Raw genomic sequence first — 18,383 nt, forward strand, 5'->3', positions numbered from 1 at the left:
GACGGATTAACTTTTTTTAGAACCAGCAGTGCGTTGTCGGATTTCTCAATTTTTCCTCACCAGTTAATTTTATTCAGTTTAACTTTTTATCTTTAATAATATATAAGATTTTGTGATTTAGAGTGTAAATCAATATAAAGAAAGAGAAAAATCCTACCACCACCACTCTATCAACTTTTTAGTTCTCACATATACACATACACCACCCCACAATGTTTCCAATAATATTTATTTTTTCCAATTAATAATTAAATACATGTTATTATACCTCGCAAGCTATTCTGTAGGCTGTTTTTTTCATTTAATAAAATGCCATTGTCAACTTAGCATGTTGATAAATGTTAATCTAAAATTCTAAATAGCAATTTTAGGTAGGTTATTGTTAACAAACCTAGGTGTGAATGTAAGATTTGCACAATTTAGTTTATATTGACATATACTGTTACATAGCAATTTTGTAAAAATATTGAAAGTTTAAATATATATGCTTATCTTTCATTCTGTTTGTTACCTGTACCTTTCAGTACCATCAGAGACTCACTGCTCATTTTGCAGGCTCAGCTTATTCCAATTTACCATGATTATTATTTTTCTTCTTTCTTTTTTCTTTCTTCTTTATTTTTACTTATTTATTTATTTATTTTTTGTAGAGACGGGTTTTTGCTATGTTGCCCAGGCTGGTCTCAAACTCCTGAGCTCAAATTATTCTCCCACCTTGGCCTCCTGAAGGGCTGGGATTACAGGTGTCAGCCACCATGCCCAGCCATAATTATTATTAATATTTTCTAATACTCAGTTTTTCACTATTTTTCAATGAGAAGTCTCACCAAGTTGTCCTCTTCGTTTTGCTCTAAAACTGCACATCTCTGAAAGTATCTTTGTTTTCCAGAAGCAATTGAATGCACTAGATTCTTCTCCTTTTGCCTAATGTCAATTACTACCCAAAGAATGTTGGTCAGTTTTAGTGAAGACTAATGCAACCGATCAAAATCGGCCTGGGAGGAGTGCCCATTAGACGTGGTCACTGACTGTAAGCATGATAACACCACAGGCTGCCTAAGCTGTGCTAATGGCAGAGCCATTTGAGCATTGATATTTCCAATGGAGTTATTTTACAGTTGTCTTTTGTGAATCTTGTTTTACTATAAGAAATTTTGAATTCCTTTGTGTTTCATAATATTTTTGTCTCATAATATTTTTATGTCATGATTTTCAGATTTGACATTATATATTTTTTCACTGCAAATTATGTCTTATTATATTATAGTTTAGATTTTGCTCTTAATATCTTTGTCAAAAATTATTTGTGTGGATCTATTTTTGGACTCTCTTCTATTCTTTGACCTATTCGTTTGATTGTTGTACCTTTAATAATTCCTTGAATCTGTCATGCCAGTTTTACACATTTCTTTTTCTATTTCAGTTGTTTTAGTTAATCCCAAGCCCTTTGTATTTCCATATAAATTATAGCATCAGCTTATTAATTTCTACCAAAACGTCTTGCTGAGTTTTTTTTTTATTATTATTATTGGATTTGCGTTAACTCTATAGGTCAGTTTGGGCACAATTTACCTCTTGATAATATTGAGTCTTTCAACTCATGAACCACATATGTCACGCCATTTATTTAGGTCTTCTTAATTTCCCTTAACAGTGTTTGCAGTGTACTGTTCTTATATATCTTTTCATAGATTCATCCCTAGGTATTTCCCTTAACAGTAGTTTGCAGTGTACTGTTCTTATATATCTTTTCATAGATTCATCCCTAGGTATTTCATACATTTTATGCTATTGTAATTTATATTTCTTAAATTTCAAACTTTGAATACTTAATGCTAGCATTTAGAAAAACATCTGATTTATTTATATTCATCTTGTATCTTGCATTGTTAAAAATCGATAATCAGTTCTAGTAGTTCTTTTTTCTAGATGCCAATTAATAGTTTACACAGATGATCATTTCTGTGAATAAAGGGAGTTTTATTTCTTCTGATGAGTTCCTTCAATTTTTTTTTCTTGCTTGATCACACTGCTTGAAACCTTCAGTATAATACTGAATAGAAGCAGACATACTAGCTATTTTTGACTGGTGATTTGTTTGTTAGTGGCTCTCTTTGCTAGTGATCTCAAGGGGAAAGGATTAAGTCTGTCGCCATTAATTATAGGGTTAGCTGTGGGTTTTTTTTTTTTACTGGTGTCATTCATTGGGATGAGGAAATTTTCTTACATTTCTAGTTTGCTGAACATTTCTATCAGAAATGGATGTAAGATTTTGACAAACATTTTCTTCTGTGGTTTTATTGAATTCTTATGTAGGTTTTCCTTTGTGGTTCATTGCTTAGTAGAGAACACAAATTGATTTTTGAGTGTTAAATGAATCCTGAACAAAAGATCATTAAACCAATACACTTGGTCTGATTGTATTATCATTTTTACATATTGTTGTATTAAATTTGCCAACATTTTGTTTAGAATTTTGCACTAGAGATGTTAGTGCAAAATATAGTTTTCTTGCACTACCCTTCTCTGATTTTGGTATCAGGGTAATGCTGGCCTTATACCATAAATCTCTATGTATTCCATCTTCAGATTTTTGAAAAAGTTATTTTAGAATTGGTATTGTTTATTTTTTATATATTTTATGAAATTTATCAGTGAAGACATTTGGGTATGAGGTTTCTTTGTGGGGAGATACTTAACTATATACCTATTCAAAACATTATTTTTAAAAGTTTTGATAGTGTATTCTAGGAATTTTTCATTTCATCTGAATTGTGGGATTTATTGACAAAGTTGTTTATAACATTCCTTTGTTATCATTTGAGTATTTCTAGACCCTGGTGATGTCACCCACTTTCCTTACTGATATGGTAATTTGTAACTTCTTTTTTCCTTATCAGTCCTGGCTAGAGTTGCTTTTTCTTTTTCTTCTTATTTCTCTTTTTCTGATTTTCTCAAACTGCTAGTTTTTAGTTTTAATGAATTTCTCTGTTTTTTTTTTTCTATTTTGTTGATTTCTGTTCTGATCTTTTTGTTAAATACCTTTTTCTTTTTAGGTGGAAGTCATTAATTCAAGACCTTTCCTCTTTTCTAATACAGAAATTTAGTGCTCTAAGTTCTTCCCTAACACTGGTCTATCAAGAGTCCCCAGATTTTTTTTTTTGATAGACGATGTTTTATATTTATTCAATTCAAAATACTTTAATTTCCCTTTTAATTTTATGTTTGATTCATTGGTTACTTAAAAATGTGTCATTTAGCTTCTAAATATTTGAAGTGTGTCCAAGATCTTTCTGTTATTGATTTCAAATTTACTTTTATTGTGGTCAGAGAAAAGACTTTTATTTCCCAAATCTTTTTAAATATATTGAGACTTATTTTATCATCCCAAACTCTGGTCATTTTGGGTAAATTACAGATGTATACCTGAAAAAAAATTCTTTCTACTGTTGTTAGGTGAAGTATTTTATAACTGTTCTCTAGATATCAAGTTCATTGATAGAATTGTTCAAATCTAAGTCCTAGCTCAATTTCTGTATACTTGTTTTCTCAATTATTGAGAGAAAGAGTTATTAAAATCTCTGACTAAATTTTTGGATTTGTCTAGTATCTCAGTTTTTGTTTTATTTGAAGCTCAGTATTAGGTAAAAAATGGCTGGAATTGTTATGTCTGTTGGTGATTTGATTTTTTTTATTGTTATGAAAATATTTTATTTTCCTCTGTTATTATTCTTTGCTCTAATATTACATGTAGTATTAACATTGCCACTTCAGCTTTACTTTGATTACTGTTAGCATGGCATATTATTTTCTTGTGTTTTACTTTTAAGAACAAATTTGGGTCTTTATTTTTCTGTGAGTGTGTGTGTGTGTGTGGTTACTACTCATATAGATGGGCTTTGGTTTCATATCAAATCTGACAACTGCCTGTAATTGAGGTGTTTGTAGCATTTACATTTAGTGCGATTATTAACATGATTAGTTTTATGTCTGTCATCTCATTTATTTATTTGTCTCATCTATGTTCTTTTCTTCATTTTCTGCCTTTTTCTTTTGATTTTTAATGATCCCTTTGTATCTATTTTGTATATTTCTTCTTTGTTTGAAATTTACCAGTTGCTTTAAGGATTATAGTATATGTCTTTAACTTATTAGGGTAGCTCTTCAAGTGTTATTATACTATATTATACCATTTCACATATAGTATAAGAGCCTTACAATATTATGCTTTATTTTTTTCCCTTTGGCCTCTATGCTATTTTGGTCGTTCATTTTATTTATATATGTATACGTAATAAATCCCACAATACATTGCTAAGTTTGTCTAAACAATCGTTTATCTTTTATCATGATGTAAATAAGTCATATATTTGGCCATATATTCAAAAATTTTTATGCTCTTCATTCTTTTTTTGTATACTCATATTTTCATCTGCTATCATTTTTTTTTTCTGTCTGAAGGGCTTTCTTTTACATTGCTCCTAGTCCAACTTACTTTTGTATGTCTGCAAAAGACTTACACTTTATTTTTGAAAACTTTTTTTTGAGTATATATTGGTTAACATCAACTGGGTATAGAATTCACCATTGACTATTTTTTTTATTTTAGTACTTTAAAGATGCTGTTTCACTTTCTTCTCTACATTGATTCCAAGAAGAAATCTACTGTCTTTAAACTACGTAACAAATTATGTTACGTAGAGAAACTACGTAACTTTAAAAATTTTCTTTTTATCCCTAGTTTTGAGAAATTTGATTATTATGACTTGGTGAAATTTTTCTTGTTTTCTATACATTGGTGTTTTGGGCTTCTTGGACCTGTGGGTTTACAGTTTTCATCAAATTTGAAACATTTTAGGATATTATTATGTAATATTTATTTTATCTTTTCTCTCCTCTCTTCAGGCATATTAGGCTGCTTGAAGTTGTCCCATATCTCACTGAAATCTTTTCATTTATTCACTTCTCTGTGTTTTCTTTTGGATGGTTTCTGTTGCTGAATTCCCATTATCTAATCTTCTGCAATGTCTACACTGCCATTAATACATCCATGGTATTGCTCATCTCACATATTTGAAAATTGCTTTTGGACCTTGTTACATCTGCCATATCTCTTCTTCACTTTGTTTATATACAAATTGCAATTATGTTGCTGTATTGTTTCTTATCTTTAATTCCAACATTTGTGTCATTTTTGAGTCAATTTCAGTTGATCGATCTACTTCTTTTATAAGTCATATTCCCCTGCTTCTTTACATGCCTAGTATTCTTTGATTGGATGCCAGACATGAATTTTACTTTGTATACTAAGTATTTTTATCTTCTTATAAATATTCTCTAGCTTTTTGGATGTAGATAATTTCTTTGGAAACAATTTGATTGTACAGGTCTTGCCTTTTATGATTTGCTGGTGGGGTGAGAGCCATGTTTTATCTGCGGCTAGTTATTTCCTACTACTGAGTTAAGATCCATCTTAGTACTCTACTCAATGCCCTATGACATGACTCATGAGGTTTTTCCAGTGTAGCTTTCCAGTGAAATATTTATATGGGGAATAGGCATGTTTTCTATCCCTAGATAGGTTCCAGTGACTGTTTTCTCCAGTCCTTTAGGAAGATCTTTACTGTAGTCTTGTGTAGTTTTTTTTTTTTACATATGCTAATCCATTTTCTTGCTAAATACTGCAAGAACCCTCTAAGAATCTCTGGGGTTCTTTCTGTATGGATTTATCTTCTTTCTAGTACATTCAATACTAGCCCAGAAATTCACAAAGGGAAGTCACATTTTATGTACTATATTATGTTTACCTCTGGTAGACCTGAGCGATATTTGGTTAAGCCCTCAGGAATCTTCCAATTCAAGATGATTGAGAAATTACTTAAACTCACCAGGACAGGTATGGATAAGATACCCTGTCTGATCAGAAACTGAATTAGTTCTCTGATGGTATGTAGAAAGGTAAATTGCATACATGTTAAATATATTCTTTGTGTTTGATCACAAATTGAAATTTGCCCCTTACTACTCTCTTATTTTTGTAACATTACAAATCAAGACAGGACTGATTATCCATTTTCAAAATATTGTCACATTTTAAATGATTTGTTTTACATTTCTAAATGGCAAGTTAATATTAACCAATATATTTTCTTTAATACTGTAGAAACAAGATCTTCTAGAAAAAAAAATGGCTTATCATTTACAAAAAATGCAAGATACTGGCTTTAAAGGAGAAGATATGGGAAAAAATACATTTAAATACAGAGGTCAAGATGGAACACATGGTGAATGTGAGAACATTAAAAGATGATGTAGCTAAGTAGGAAATGCTTATCTATGTAAAAATCCTTGTGTAATACTCTGTGTACTTACACTTGTTACTCCCTTTGTGCCAGACATTGTTCTAGGCATTTCTATATTACAGTTCAAGTTGAAAAGAAGGCATATATCTAACAATGATAACAAATTATAACAATCTCATCAGTTGGCTCAGGAGACAGTCTTGCCTGTACTGCATTTGTAACCAACCTCCCTATATTTAAAATAACTACTAAAATGATACAAACTTGTAGCTAAGATAACTGCTATTATATACCAACATGGTGTTCTATTATGTTGCCAACCGGTAAGAAAGGGAGGTGGTACAGAATTAGGAAAAAAAAGAAGGAAGAAATAAATGAAGAAAAAAAAAATGAAGAAAGTTTAAAAGGAGGAATGGCTTTGTTATGCCCAGCCTCTATCAACTTCCTTTATTTATAACATTATAAAATTACAATGGGTTTTTCTCTTCGATATTAGATAAAATTTCATGGCCAGAATGCAAAAATGTAGACTTGTTTTAACTATCTTTGACTGTGTAGTACCAGGAAAGAAACTGATTATTTTCCACGCAGCTATTGTCATAGTATCTCATCAATCCCATTTCTAGGTCAGAGCTTTCCTGTGTCACTCCAGTAGATTACCAACTAGCCTCTGTTGAGTCTTCTTTTTACCTGCCTCAAATCCATTTTGTACTGTTGCTTGCTACATTTAAAACTCTGTTCTCATGGTTTCTTCCTCCACCCTTAAAACTATTACCTATTAAATGAAACTCAGACTGCTTCAGCAAGCATTTATCAGCATCTAGAGTTCAGTCTTTACCTAACTTTTTAACTTTATTTTACACTACATCCTTGAAGATGGCAGCTATGATCTAGTGGTGATATGCACAGGCTCTGGAATTGGATTGTAGAAGTCCAATCCTGTTTCATCATTTTCTAGCGATGTTACGGCTTGGGCAAATTCCTTAACCTTCCTAAGCCAGTTTCATTATCTGCAAACAAAGATAATACTCCTAGATAATTCCTATAAAGAGTGTAAAAATTCTAGCATATAGGAAGAACTTAATTTATTTTGTTGTTTAGTTAAATTAGACTACCGATCATTCCTAAAACACGTTACCTTTCCGACTTCTCTGCCTCTCTGTATCCAATTTTTCTCAATTTAGAATGACCTGATTACTGTCTCCATTTATCAAAATCCTACAGTGCTTTAAGCCCTACTGTAAATTACACACCAAAAAGTCATTGTTGATAACCGTAACTGGAAGGTTCCTCTTCTGTGAATCTCTCAAGTAGTTTGCACCGCTTTTAATTCACTTATTACATACTTCCCGCTGTGTTAATCATTTATAATAGTAAACTCCCACCTTTGTATTCAATAGAACACCATGCATATACACTAAGTACATGTTTGCTAAATTGATTATTTCAATCTGTTTAGTTCATTGAGGCAATGACAGCAATATGCCTCAGATATGAAATCACTTTAGTAACTATAAAAATTCCTACATCTTCATTAACTTTCTCATATAGTAGGAATAATTTATGTAGCTTAAACATTTGTTATTTAAATACACTGTTGAAGAAGAAGTAGTATGTAAATGAGTTTAATTTATATTATCAAAGAGTCAGAATAGAAAGAATATCCATGGCACAAATTAAATTGAATTATACCACTATGGTAATGTTGTTATCTTCCAACAAGTAGACAGCTTTTAGTGGGACAGAGAAAGTAAAAGAAAGGAAATATCAGAAGAATCTGCTCAGTGATCAGTGAATGGGGAAACAGATCACTCTCATAGTTTACATCTCTAATAACAACCCCTTGAGCACACATGCAGGGAGGACCTTTTGCCACCTTAATAGTTAGAAAAGCAAAACTATAATTACATTTATTACAAAGAAGGGAATATATATGTGCATTTGCTTATGCCAGGCAGCAAGGCATATCCAGGAATTACAACAGTCACTGTGGACTGCTGAGTCTTCAGCCCAGCCACTATGTTGTTATGCACCCAGATGGAAAATGACATGTTTCAGTTGCGCCAGGTGCAGATTTCCTTTTCTGCTAGAAAAACATTCTATCCCTCCAAGAGTATCTTTTAATATTAAGGGATAATATTTCAAGAATTGTCTTTTCTCCCATTTCACATCTGTCTATCTTCTCCAGTTTCTCTCACAATCCCACATACAGATTAGCATATAGTTCAGCTCCTCTTGGGCATAAAAGTATAAGTAGTCTATCTTGGGTAATTCTGTCATCATCATAAGTAAAAATAAATGTTTTATTATATTTCTTTAAGCTTCTCCAAAGAATAAAAAGAAGACTTCTGAAGATATAATGTTAGTTTATCCTGATGGAGACCAGAATACATGTAAAGAAACACATGGTAATTGAATATTGTGACAAGAAACACTAGATACTAAACAATGATTTGGGGAAAGACAGTTTTGTAACGACTTCTTTTACTTGAGTGCAGACAAATCCTGTTTTCTTTTTGTCAGATAACTGATTTTGAGTGACGCTTATCAAGAGCTATGTGGCCTTTATTGCTTTTAGAATTTGATAACTAGATAATTGATTTACTGTTTTGAACCTGACATTATATTATTATTTTAGAAAATTAAATGAAGGTTCTGTTACTATTAAATGTATAATAATACAGCATGCCTACCAACTTGTAGAAAATATTTTTGCTCAAAATAATCTCAGAAAACTCTGAAATATGTCAGAAATTAAGTACATTTACTCCAGATTCACTGTGGCCTTTACTGTAACATCACTTTATTATCTTTTAACTTATGTTATGTCACTTCATGTTGTTCATTAGAGCTCACTGAAAGACTATAAGCCCAAATTACAACATAAAAATCCTCCAAAAAATATTACCAGAGTATGACTGTTCAAAAACTGAACAGTATAACTAATCTCCCATTATTAAATTTCAAAGAAAAAATTAACATATAAATGTTAAATTTCTTGGCCTTATTGGTTAAAAAATAAAAGAAATACTGTTTAAAATCTTTTCTTCCCGAGTATGCAATTTGCTTAGTTTTCATCAAGAGTCAGAAATGTTGGAAAAGATAGGGTTGCCTTAGCCTAGAATGTCTTTCTGCCTCAGAATCACTGAGGTTCACTTAATTTAACTCCAAAATTCATGGGTCCCATTTTTAAAGTTCAGCTTTTACAACATACCAAAGGATTATTTACAACTGGCAAATTTATGGCAATACCAGCTCTACATCTTATACTAAATGTAGACAATAAAACTAAATTATCAATTTCTCAAGCAGTTATCTCAAGCAAACTGATCCTGTAAAAATCTGGTGTTTAATGCATCCCAGACTAATCTTACTGTTGTCAAAGAATCTCAGTGACATTTCAGGAAATGATGGTCAATGGAAAATATTGTTTTTAGCCTCACTGCGATACCGGTTTATCATGACAATTGTCTGGAGAACATACCTGTAAATTTAATTAAGCATGTTTGGGAGAAATATCCTATTGAAAGATGAAATGTAAAGTAATGTGATTCATATCAGAATTGGGTGGAGGGGGTTATATATATCTACTCTCCTGTCTCAGTGAAGGGTATGTGTCATTGTAGTCTTTTTGTGAATTTTAAAAGTACACAGTAGTGACATCACAAGTCATCATATGTTTTTAGAGGTGCTCCTCTTTCCCACGCACCATAATCAGGTCTGCCTGGTTTCCATTTCCTCATTGAGTCATGAGTGTGAACTCTGTATAGTGTCACATCCTCTATACTCTTAAGAGAAATTTGTCCCACACGGTTTTGCAGCTGGTGATTCTCCAAGCAGAGTTCAAAGTCAATTTTCTGCTCCAGCTTCTTAGCTTGTCTTTGTATTTTTTCGTTCCCAGAAGAAATCTCAAGGCATTTATTTTGGTTTTTAAATTACCCTAAAGCAAAATGGAACATTTTGTACAATTACATGTATAAACACATGTATAGATTTATGTAACCAATATCACAATCACATGTAGAACAGTCCAACATTCCAAAAATCTCCCTCATGCTGTTTATTTGCAGTCACACCCTCCTTCCTCCAACTACCTCTGGGATTATTAGTTATGTTACCTCTGGGATTATTATCAAATAGTAGTATGTTCTCATGACTATAGTTCATTTTCTGTTGGAGAATATCATATAAATGGAATCATGCATTATGTAACTTTATAAAAATGGCTTCTTTTACTCAGCATAATACCTCTGAAATTCATCCAAGTTATAGCATGTGTCAATAGTTTATTCCTTTCCATTGTATGGATGCACCAGAGTTTGTTTTTTCATTCTTCAATCGAAAGAAATTTGAAATTTTGGGTTGTTTCCATGTTTGGGTGATTATGTATAGAATGACTAGAAGTACAGTTGATGTTTGAACATCAAGGGGTGAGAGTTGAAGCAAGGACCCCCTGCACAGTAAAAAAAACTACATTTAACTTTTGGCTCCCCAGAAACTTACTAACAGCCCACCATTGATCTTACTGAAAACATAAAATGTTGAGTAACACATATTATGTATATGTATTATATATTATAATCTTACAATAAAGTAAACTCTAGAAAAGAAAATGTTATTAAATTGAAAAAGTCATAGGAAGAGAAAATGTAATGTATTTACTATTTATTAAGTGAAAATGGATCATCGTTAAGGTCTTCATCCTCATTGTCTTCATGTTGTAACACCTCAGGCCAGTGGAAGTGACTTTGTTATAGCTCTAGAGGTATTTTTGGCTTAACCCTAGTGGTCTTTGATAGCTTCCTTGCTACCTGGGAAGACAGGAAGATCCTAGCTTATCTCGTACAAATCTAGTTGCTCTGGCAACTTTGAAAATATAAAGTGATCATTGATAGCTGGGCCTATTTCTAAACATTCTCTTCTGTTCTATTGATGTATGTATCTGTCTTTATGCAAATACCTCAATTTTCTTCATTTTTGTGGCTTTATAATAAGTTTTGAAATTCAGCGGTTTGAGTTATCCAATGTTAGTTGTTATACTAGGTTGACCTGGTTATTCTAGAGCCTTTGCATTTCTATATAAATTTTAAAAACAACTTGCCAATTTTTACAAAATAGCTTGCTGAGATTTTGTTGGTATTCACTTTTCATTTATTTCTCTCTGTCTAGGACCTCCAGTACAATGTTGAACAGCAATGGTGATTGTGTACATCTTAATATTCTTCTAAAACATAAGGGAAAGTGATACATATGAATTAGGATATTAGCTCTAGATATTTAAATATAGCCTTTGTTAGAAAAAGACATCCCCTTTTTTCTTAGTTCACTAAGAAGTTTTATCATGAATTGGTGTTGAATTGTATCATACTTTTTCTGCGTCTTTGACATAATCACACGAATCTGCTCCTTTTTTCTGTTAGTATTATAAATTACTTTGATTTTTTTTTTTTTTTTTTTTTTTTGAGACGGAGTCTTGCTCTGTCGCCCAGGCTGGAGTGCAGTGGCACAATCTCGGCTCACTGCAAGCTCCGCCTCCCAGGTTCATGCCATTCTCCTGCCTCAGCCTCCCGAGTAGCTGGGACTACAGGTGCCCACCACCATGCCAGGCTAATTTTTTGTATTTTTAGCAGAGATGGGGTTTCACCATGTTATTAGCCAGGGTGGTCTCGATCTCCTGACCTTGTGATCCACCCACCTCGGCCTCCCAAAGTGCTGGGATTACAGGCGTGAGCCACCGTGCCCAGCCAATTACTTTGATTTTTTGAATGAATCAAATTACTTTTGATTTTCTTCATTCCTTGGATAAACTCTACTTATTCATAATGCATTATTTTTATTACATATTATTATAATATTATTAACATATTTTTATATACTTATATTTATTAAAATTATATTATACAGAAATATATATTCACATATATTTATATTATATTGTTTATGGTGTATAATATATAAGATAATTATCTTATTTATAATATAAATAATTATTAAAATTATAATTTACTATATTTATGATATAATTATATTACTATAATATATTATTAATATAATGGTCAGTATAATAATAATATTGTTATATATTATAATGTATTATATATTATACATGATATTTATTTGTTTTTTTTGTAATTCTTGCATGTTTGCTCATGGGGGAATTGAACAAATTTTTAATTTATTATAATGCCTTGTATATTTTGTATCAAAGTGATTCTCATGTCAAAGTATGAGATAGAAAATGTTCACTCTTCTTCAATTTCCTGGAAGAGTTTGTGTAGAATTAGCATAATTTCTTGCTTAAATGTTTAGCACAATTCAGAGGTAAAGTCACTTGAGTCTAGAGCTTTTTTGTGGAATGGTTTAAACCTCGTATTCAATTTCTTTGCTACAGGGCTGTTCATATTATCTATTTATTTGTTATGAGACATGACCATTTGGATTTTTCAGAGAATTTGTTCCTTGTATCTATTTTCAAATTTATTGGCATACATTTTTCATGTATTTCTTTATTATTTCATTTAGTAATTATCTGTAGCTTCTATTTTGCTGATTTGTGGCCTTATTTGTTTTTGGCTTATTACTTACTAAATATCTTAATGAGCCAGTTTTTTATTTCATTCTTTCTCTCTTTTTATTTTTTTTAAAAATTTTACTTTGATCTTTATTTTTCTGCTTACTAAATGTTGGCAAGGATGTGAAAGAACTGAAACTCTGATGCACTGCTGATTGATATGTAAAATGGTACAACCCCATTGAAAAACTGGTTAGGCTTTTTATTTAAATTAAACCTATATTTACCATGTGACCAGTCACTCAGCTACTAGGTATTTACCCAGTAAAAATGAAAAAAAAATGTGTTCACACACGACCTGTACATGAAAGTTCATAGAAATGTATTATTTATAAATTTTATTTATAATAAAATAGAATTTATATTTATTTATAATAAAATAATATAAACAAGTAAAATAAATAAATTATTTATTTATAAAAACCAGAAACAATCCAAATGTCCATCTACAGGTAAGTGGATAAAAAATTATAGCATAGCCATACAGTAGAATTCTTCACAGAAATGAAAAAGGAAAACAATACCATTGATACATGCAACAACGTTGTGATGAGTGAAAGAAGCCAGGGAAATATGAAATTCTAGAAAGCGCAAACTAATCTTGAGTTAGTGGTATAGATCAGTGTTGTTGGAGTATGAGAGCAGAGAGATGGATAGATTACAAAGTTGCATGAAAAAACTTCTAGGGATAATAGACATGTTATCTTGAATGCAGTGATGGTTTCACAGTTGGATACATATTTCAAAGTCAATTAAATAATTAAATAGGTACAATTTATTGTACTTTGATTGTACTTCCCTAAAGCTGTTAAAAAAAGAAACTATAGTTTCTCTCTCTTTTGTTTACTTTTAGGACATACAGCAAATGCTGCTCATCAGTGTCAAAATAGTTCAATTAATTTTACGAAAAAAAACTCAACTTCTGTTGTTTATCAGGCAGATGCACAGGATAATGGTATAAATCAAAAGGTATACAATTATGCTTTAAAGTTTGGTGTTGTATTTATTAATTTATCTACTTAACTTTTATTTCTATGAACTCTGTCCTTCAGCAGCATAGTACTGATTGTTTAGGGATATTGAGTTTTATTCATGAAACCTGATCCATTTTCCTGGCAGAGAAAATGTTGAGTTAGCTTTGTGCTAAACGCACTATGGATTTTAGCAGAAAATAACCCAAACAAACATTTGGCAATAATAATAATGACAGCTTGCATTTATTGAGCATATACTATTGACCAGGTGTTGTACTAAGCTAGAATGAAGGAAAACAATAATTGGGTAATATAAGATAAATTAAATATAAGAAATTGGGTAATATAAGATAAAAAGAAGAATAAGACATAATTGCTCCTCTAAAAGACTCATTGTCTAGTGAGGCAAGAGACACAGAAAAATACTATTTCAATAAAATTATCCTGGAATGATGAATTTTACTTTGGTTCTAAACAGTGTTTTTAATAAGCATTACACTGGTTTGGAATGGGTATAAATGGATTAGATTGGATTTCTCTGAGACAAACTGAATGAGTCTAAACTTCTTAGAACCAACCACAGCATGTATTACCATGCCTTAAGGCAAAGTAGGAAGACTGGAGAAGAAGTAAGTTTATACATTGCTACATATTGAACTCAGTTTTGAACTAGTTAAATTTGAGATTATATGAAAGGTATCCTAGGAGGTTGATATGTATTTTACCTAAACAGTTTTTATGAGTTACAGGTTAAAAGAGGGAAAACATCTGTATTAATTGGTTAATTGATAGAAGGCAGAATCTTTTTTGGAAGTACAGTTACTAATGTAATTTTTTCTCTTTAATGTGGTACCATGTAGAGAGATGGGATGGTATCTAAAAACTCGAGTATTTTCGACGATAGAGGTAAGAAAATACACAATAGTCATAATTTTTCTGTTATTAGGTATGCAATTATAGTTTTATTATATATTTTAAGTTGTTGTATCTGATTATAAAAATATGCTTATTCTAAAAAATTAAGGCTGATATAAATTTTTTATGAATATAAATATTATAATTAGCCCATATATTTGAGTGATTGATGGATGAGTGTGCCTTTTGGAATTTGCAAAGTGTGGAAAAGATAGGGTCCCTGCTGTAGCTGTTTGTAGTTACAGATAAAGATGCTGGCATACTGGCTTCAGGAGATTGGAATACAGAGAACTGTCCCCAAGATTGTTTCCATATTTCACTGCCATTAATTTCCAACAAATGATACATTTTGTTTCCCATTTGTCTTTAAATGAAATATTCATTACCCAATATCTGTGTGCCTTGTTATATTTATGCAAGTCACTAAATATACTCACATACATATCTGACATATGCATACAGAAAACATGAGACATCTTCCTCCAGTGGCTAAGGATCGCCTCAAATTTAATACAAAACTCAATTCATCATCATCTTCCTGACCCTTTTATTTCACCCAGGCACAAAACCTAAGTTGCCTTGGACTCTTCCTCTTATATTTTGTATCTAAAAGTTCACATTTTCTGTCTACTCTACTTCCTTAATTTATTTTGATCTTCACTTTTTTCCATTCCCATTGCTCCTACCCTTGTTTTCTCCATTCTTCACTATTGCAGTAACCTTCCTCCAATTTCATCTTCCTCTTTTTAACCCACTATACATTTTTCTATGAAACAATCTTCCTAAATCACAGCTTTGTTTATTTCAGTATCCAAATGATTTTTCATTGCCTAATTACTCAAATGCAAACAGTTCATTCTAGCAGTGGGCTGTGGTTATAGCAGAAGATTAAGCTGGCATAAAACATTAAATAAGGATTTCAGGCTTATCCTTGAAGGCAATGGGAACCATTGGAAATTTGTAGGCAGTAAACATCAAAAAAGACATGTTATTTTTGGAGATATTTCCTTGACTCAAATAAATCCCTGATTGTGGCAATTCTAGTCACTGTAGCAGCTGAGCAGGGAGAATGTTGGAGTAATGCTGTAAATTAGTATTAACCCTTGTCCCAGCAATATCAACTTCTCATATTTAAAGTTATCTCTTCTTTCTCTAGGAGTTATAAATATTTCAGGCCAAGGTTCAATTATTTCAGCTCAGGTATCACCCACGAGAAATTTTTCCAGAGTTTCACAGGCATTTTTGGATCCTTCAAAAGAAGAGGTATGTAGCAGTTCTTTTACCCCAAATACAAACACAATAAAAGGTGTTTATTTTGATCTTATGGTCATAATTGGTATAAAATGTCATGATTTATGTAACCATACAAAACAACTTTATTCCCTGAAATTAGTCATACAATAATAACATTTTAATAGCCCTTGAACAGTCTGCTTAAATGTAAGCTACAAGATGTTAGTTCATGGTACGTATCTGCAACTTTTAGAGGAAGTATAAAGTTGAACTTCTTTGACTGGGCTTGTACAGTAATGATTTAGTACTTTTTGACCAGTGATCAGTTACCTGCTGTTCGAGAGATATCAGCAAAGATTCAGGGTATAGCTTTTGGACATGAAATAGATTTTCTCTGTGGGTTGCCAACTTGTTATAGGAGCTAAACATGTATCTTTGGTTTCATTATTAGTATAGTATTAACTAGCTCAACTGCCCTAGGGAATTAATGTGGTTTGAAACAGATTTCAATAAACTAGCAATTTACTAAATTATTTCCAAAAGAATTCTTCATAACTAGGGTAGAAAGTGGCATCATTTTCCGTGTCCTAGAATGCATAATAATTGAGACACTAAATTATGTATAAATCCTAAAATGTAGTATGTTTACCGCAATGCGATTTTCTGTAGTGCAGTTTTATAATAAACATTTGACAAATGTACATCAGGCTTAGTTCACTGTTCTACTATATCAATAGCCACATTAAATATGCTAAGAGTAAAAAAAAAATTTTTAACAGCTTTAACATTGGGCGTCATATTGGCCAAAATATTATAAAGGCTATGCCCTTAACTTAAAAAAAACTCCTTTAAAAACAGTGTCTAAATTTTATTACTGACTTTTTTAGGGTAATGTGTGCACTATCAGCATTGCCATCCATATTAAATCTTAGATTGCCATCCATATTAAATCTTAGATGTGTTAGATGAAAGTACAACTATATGCTAAATCCTAAAGTCTCAGCAAATTACCAAACGTGTAGGTGGTTTTAAGTATAACTTTTGATACAACTATGAACTTTGAATTCTATAAATAATACCTGTAATATAAACATAATAAAAACATGTGCATTTCTTATAAATTGACATTAAAGAGAAATTCTCAAAATCTTAAATTTCTGTACTATAAATATAGAAATAATAGTTGATGTTTGAGTCCTAAAAATTTTTTTTGTGGATCTATTTGTTTTGCTGTTGTGAATTATGTAGAAGGAGACAAATGCTGATTGGGATGGAAGACCAACCAAGAGATCAAGCTATCTCTGCAAATCAGGTAAATATCAGCAGTAATTATTGAGTAAATCTTGCATTCTATTTATTCTTTCAACTAACATTTATTGAGTTTTTGCTTCATCTTAGATATGGTGCTAAGTTTTAACCATTCAAGGAAAAATGGCACAATATTTGCTCAGGGCTCTTACAGTATACTTGGAAAGACAGTCATGGCCCAATATGATAAGAGCAATAAAGGAAGTGGGTATGTGTAAAAGCTGAGAAAGTTATGGGAAAGAGAATGCATAGACCTATCTAGGGTCATCACAGAAGCCTTTATAATTTAGAAACAGACTGCGTTGAGACATGAAGGATCAGAAGGAATTTCCTGTTTTCTTTTTGTTATTTTTATTGTTTGTACTAATGTTGACAACAAAAATTTGAAAAAAAAATTAAATTATTTGTACTCATATCCTTATACTTACTGTGTTCTGCTTTTACAGCAGCTTCTCTCCCACACCACAACTTTATTAAGGTATAGTGGATAATTTAAAACTGTATATATTGACGGTACAGATGGTCCCTAACTTGTAATGGTTCAATTTAGGGTTTTTCAACTTTACTGTCGGTTTATTGGGGTATTAAATGCATTCTCAGCTTACAATATTTTTGACTCACAATTGGCTAATCAAGATGTAACACCATCCTAAGGCAAAGAGAATCATATACAACTTGATATGTGTATATACAGTGAAGTATTCACCACAAGCAAGCTAATTAACATATCCTCACTTCACGTAGTTACTATTTGTGTGCGGTGGCGGAAGAACACTTAAGAGCTACTCTTTTAGCAGTTTTTAATGACACAATATTGTTAACTATAGTCACATTGTTGTACATTAGATCTTCCACACTTATTCCATCTTATATATCCTCCTCCCTGTAACTCCTGGTAACCACCATTCTATTCTCTGTTCCTATGAGCTTGACATTTTTATATTACACATATAAATCATGCCATTTTTAGTCTTTCTGCATTTAGCTTATTCCACTTAGCATGATGTTCTCCAAGTTCTTTGATGTTGTCACAAATGGCAGGATTTCCTTTGTTTGAAAGGCTAAATAGTATTGTATTAT

The 18,383-nt window shown here is 31.5% G+C and overlaps 1 protein-coding gene across 2 annotated transcripts in view; it reads left to right on the plus strand.

Moving 5' to 3' along the window:
- FSIP2 (fibrous sheath interacting protein 2) overlaps positions 1-18,383 on the plus strand; it is an 88,595-nt gene that overhangs the window by 9,258 nt on the left and 60,954 nt on the right. The window contains exons 8-13 of one of the 2 annotated variants that reach the window (XM_054478287.1): positions 6,164-6,290; positions 8,624-8,710; positions 13,727-13,842; positions 14,708-14,753; positions 15,919-16,025; positions 17,244-17,307. In XM_054478287.1, the coding sequence (XP_054334262.1) occupies positions 6,164-6,290; positions 8,624-8,710; positions 13,727-13,842; positions 14,708-14,753; positions 15,919-16,025; positions 17,244-17,307 (547 nt within the window). The remainder of the gene's footprint in view (positions 1-6,163; positions 6,291-8,623; positions 8,711-13,726; positions 13,843-14,707; positions 14,754-15,918; positions 16,026-17,243; positions 17,308-18,383) is intronic. The other variant, XM_054478288.1, reaches the window with a different exon arrangement.

This window comes from Pongo pygmaeus, chromosome 11 (genome assembly GCF_028885625.2).
Source record: "Pongo pygmaeus isolate AG05252 chromosome 11, NHGRI_mPonPyg2-v2.0_pri, whole genome shotgun sequence".
In the NCBI taxonomy this organism is placed as follows: Eukaryota; Metazoa; Chordata; class Mammalia; order Primates; family Hominidae; genus Pongo; species Pongo pygmaeus.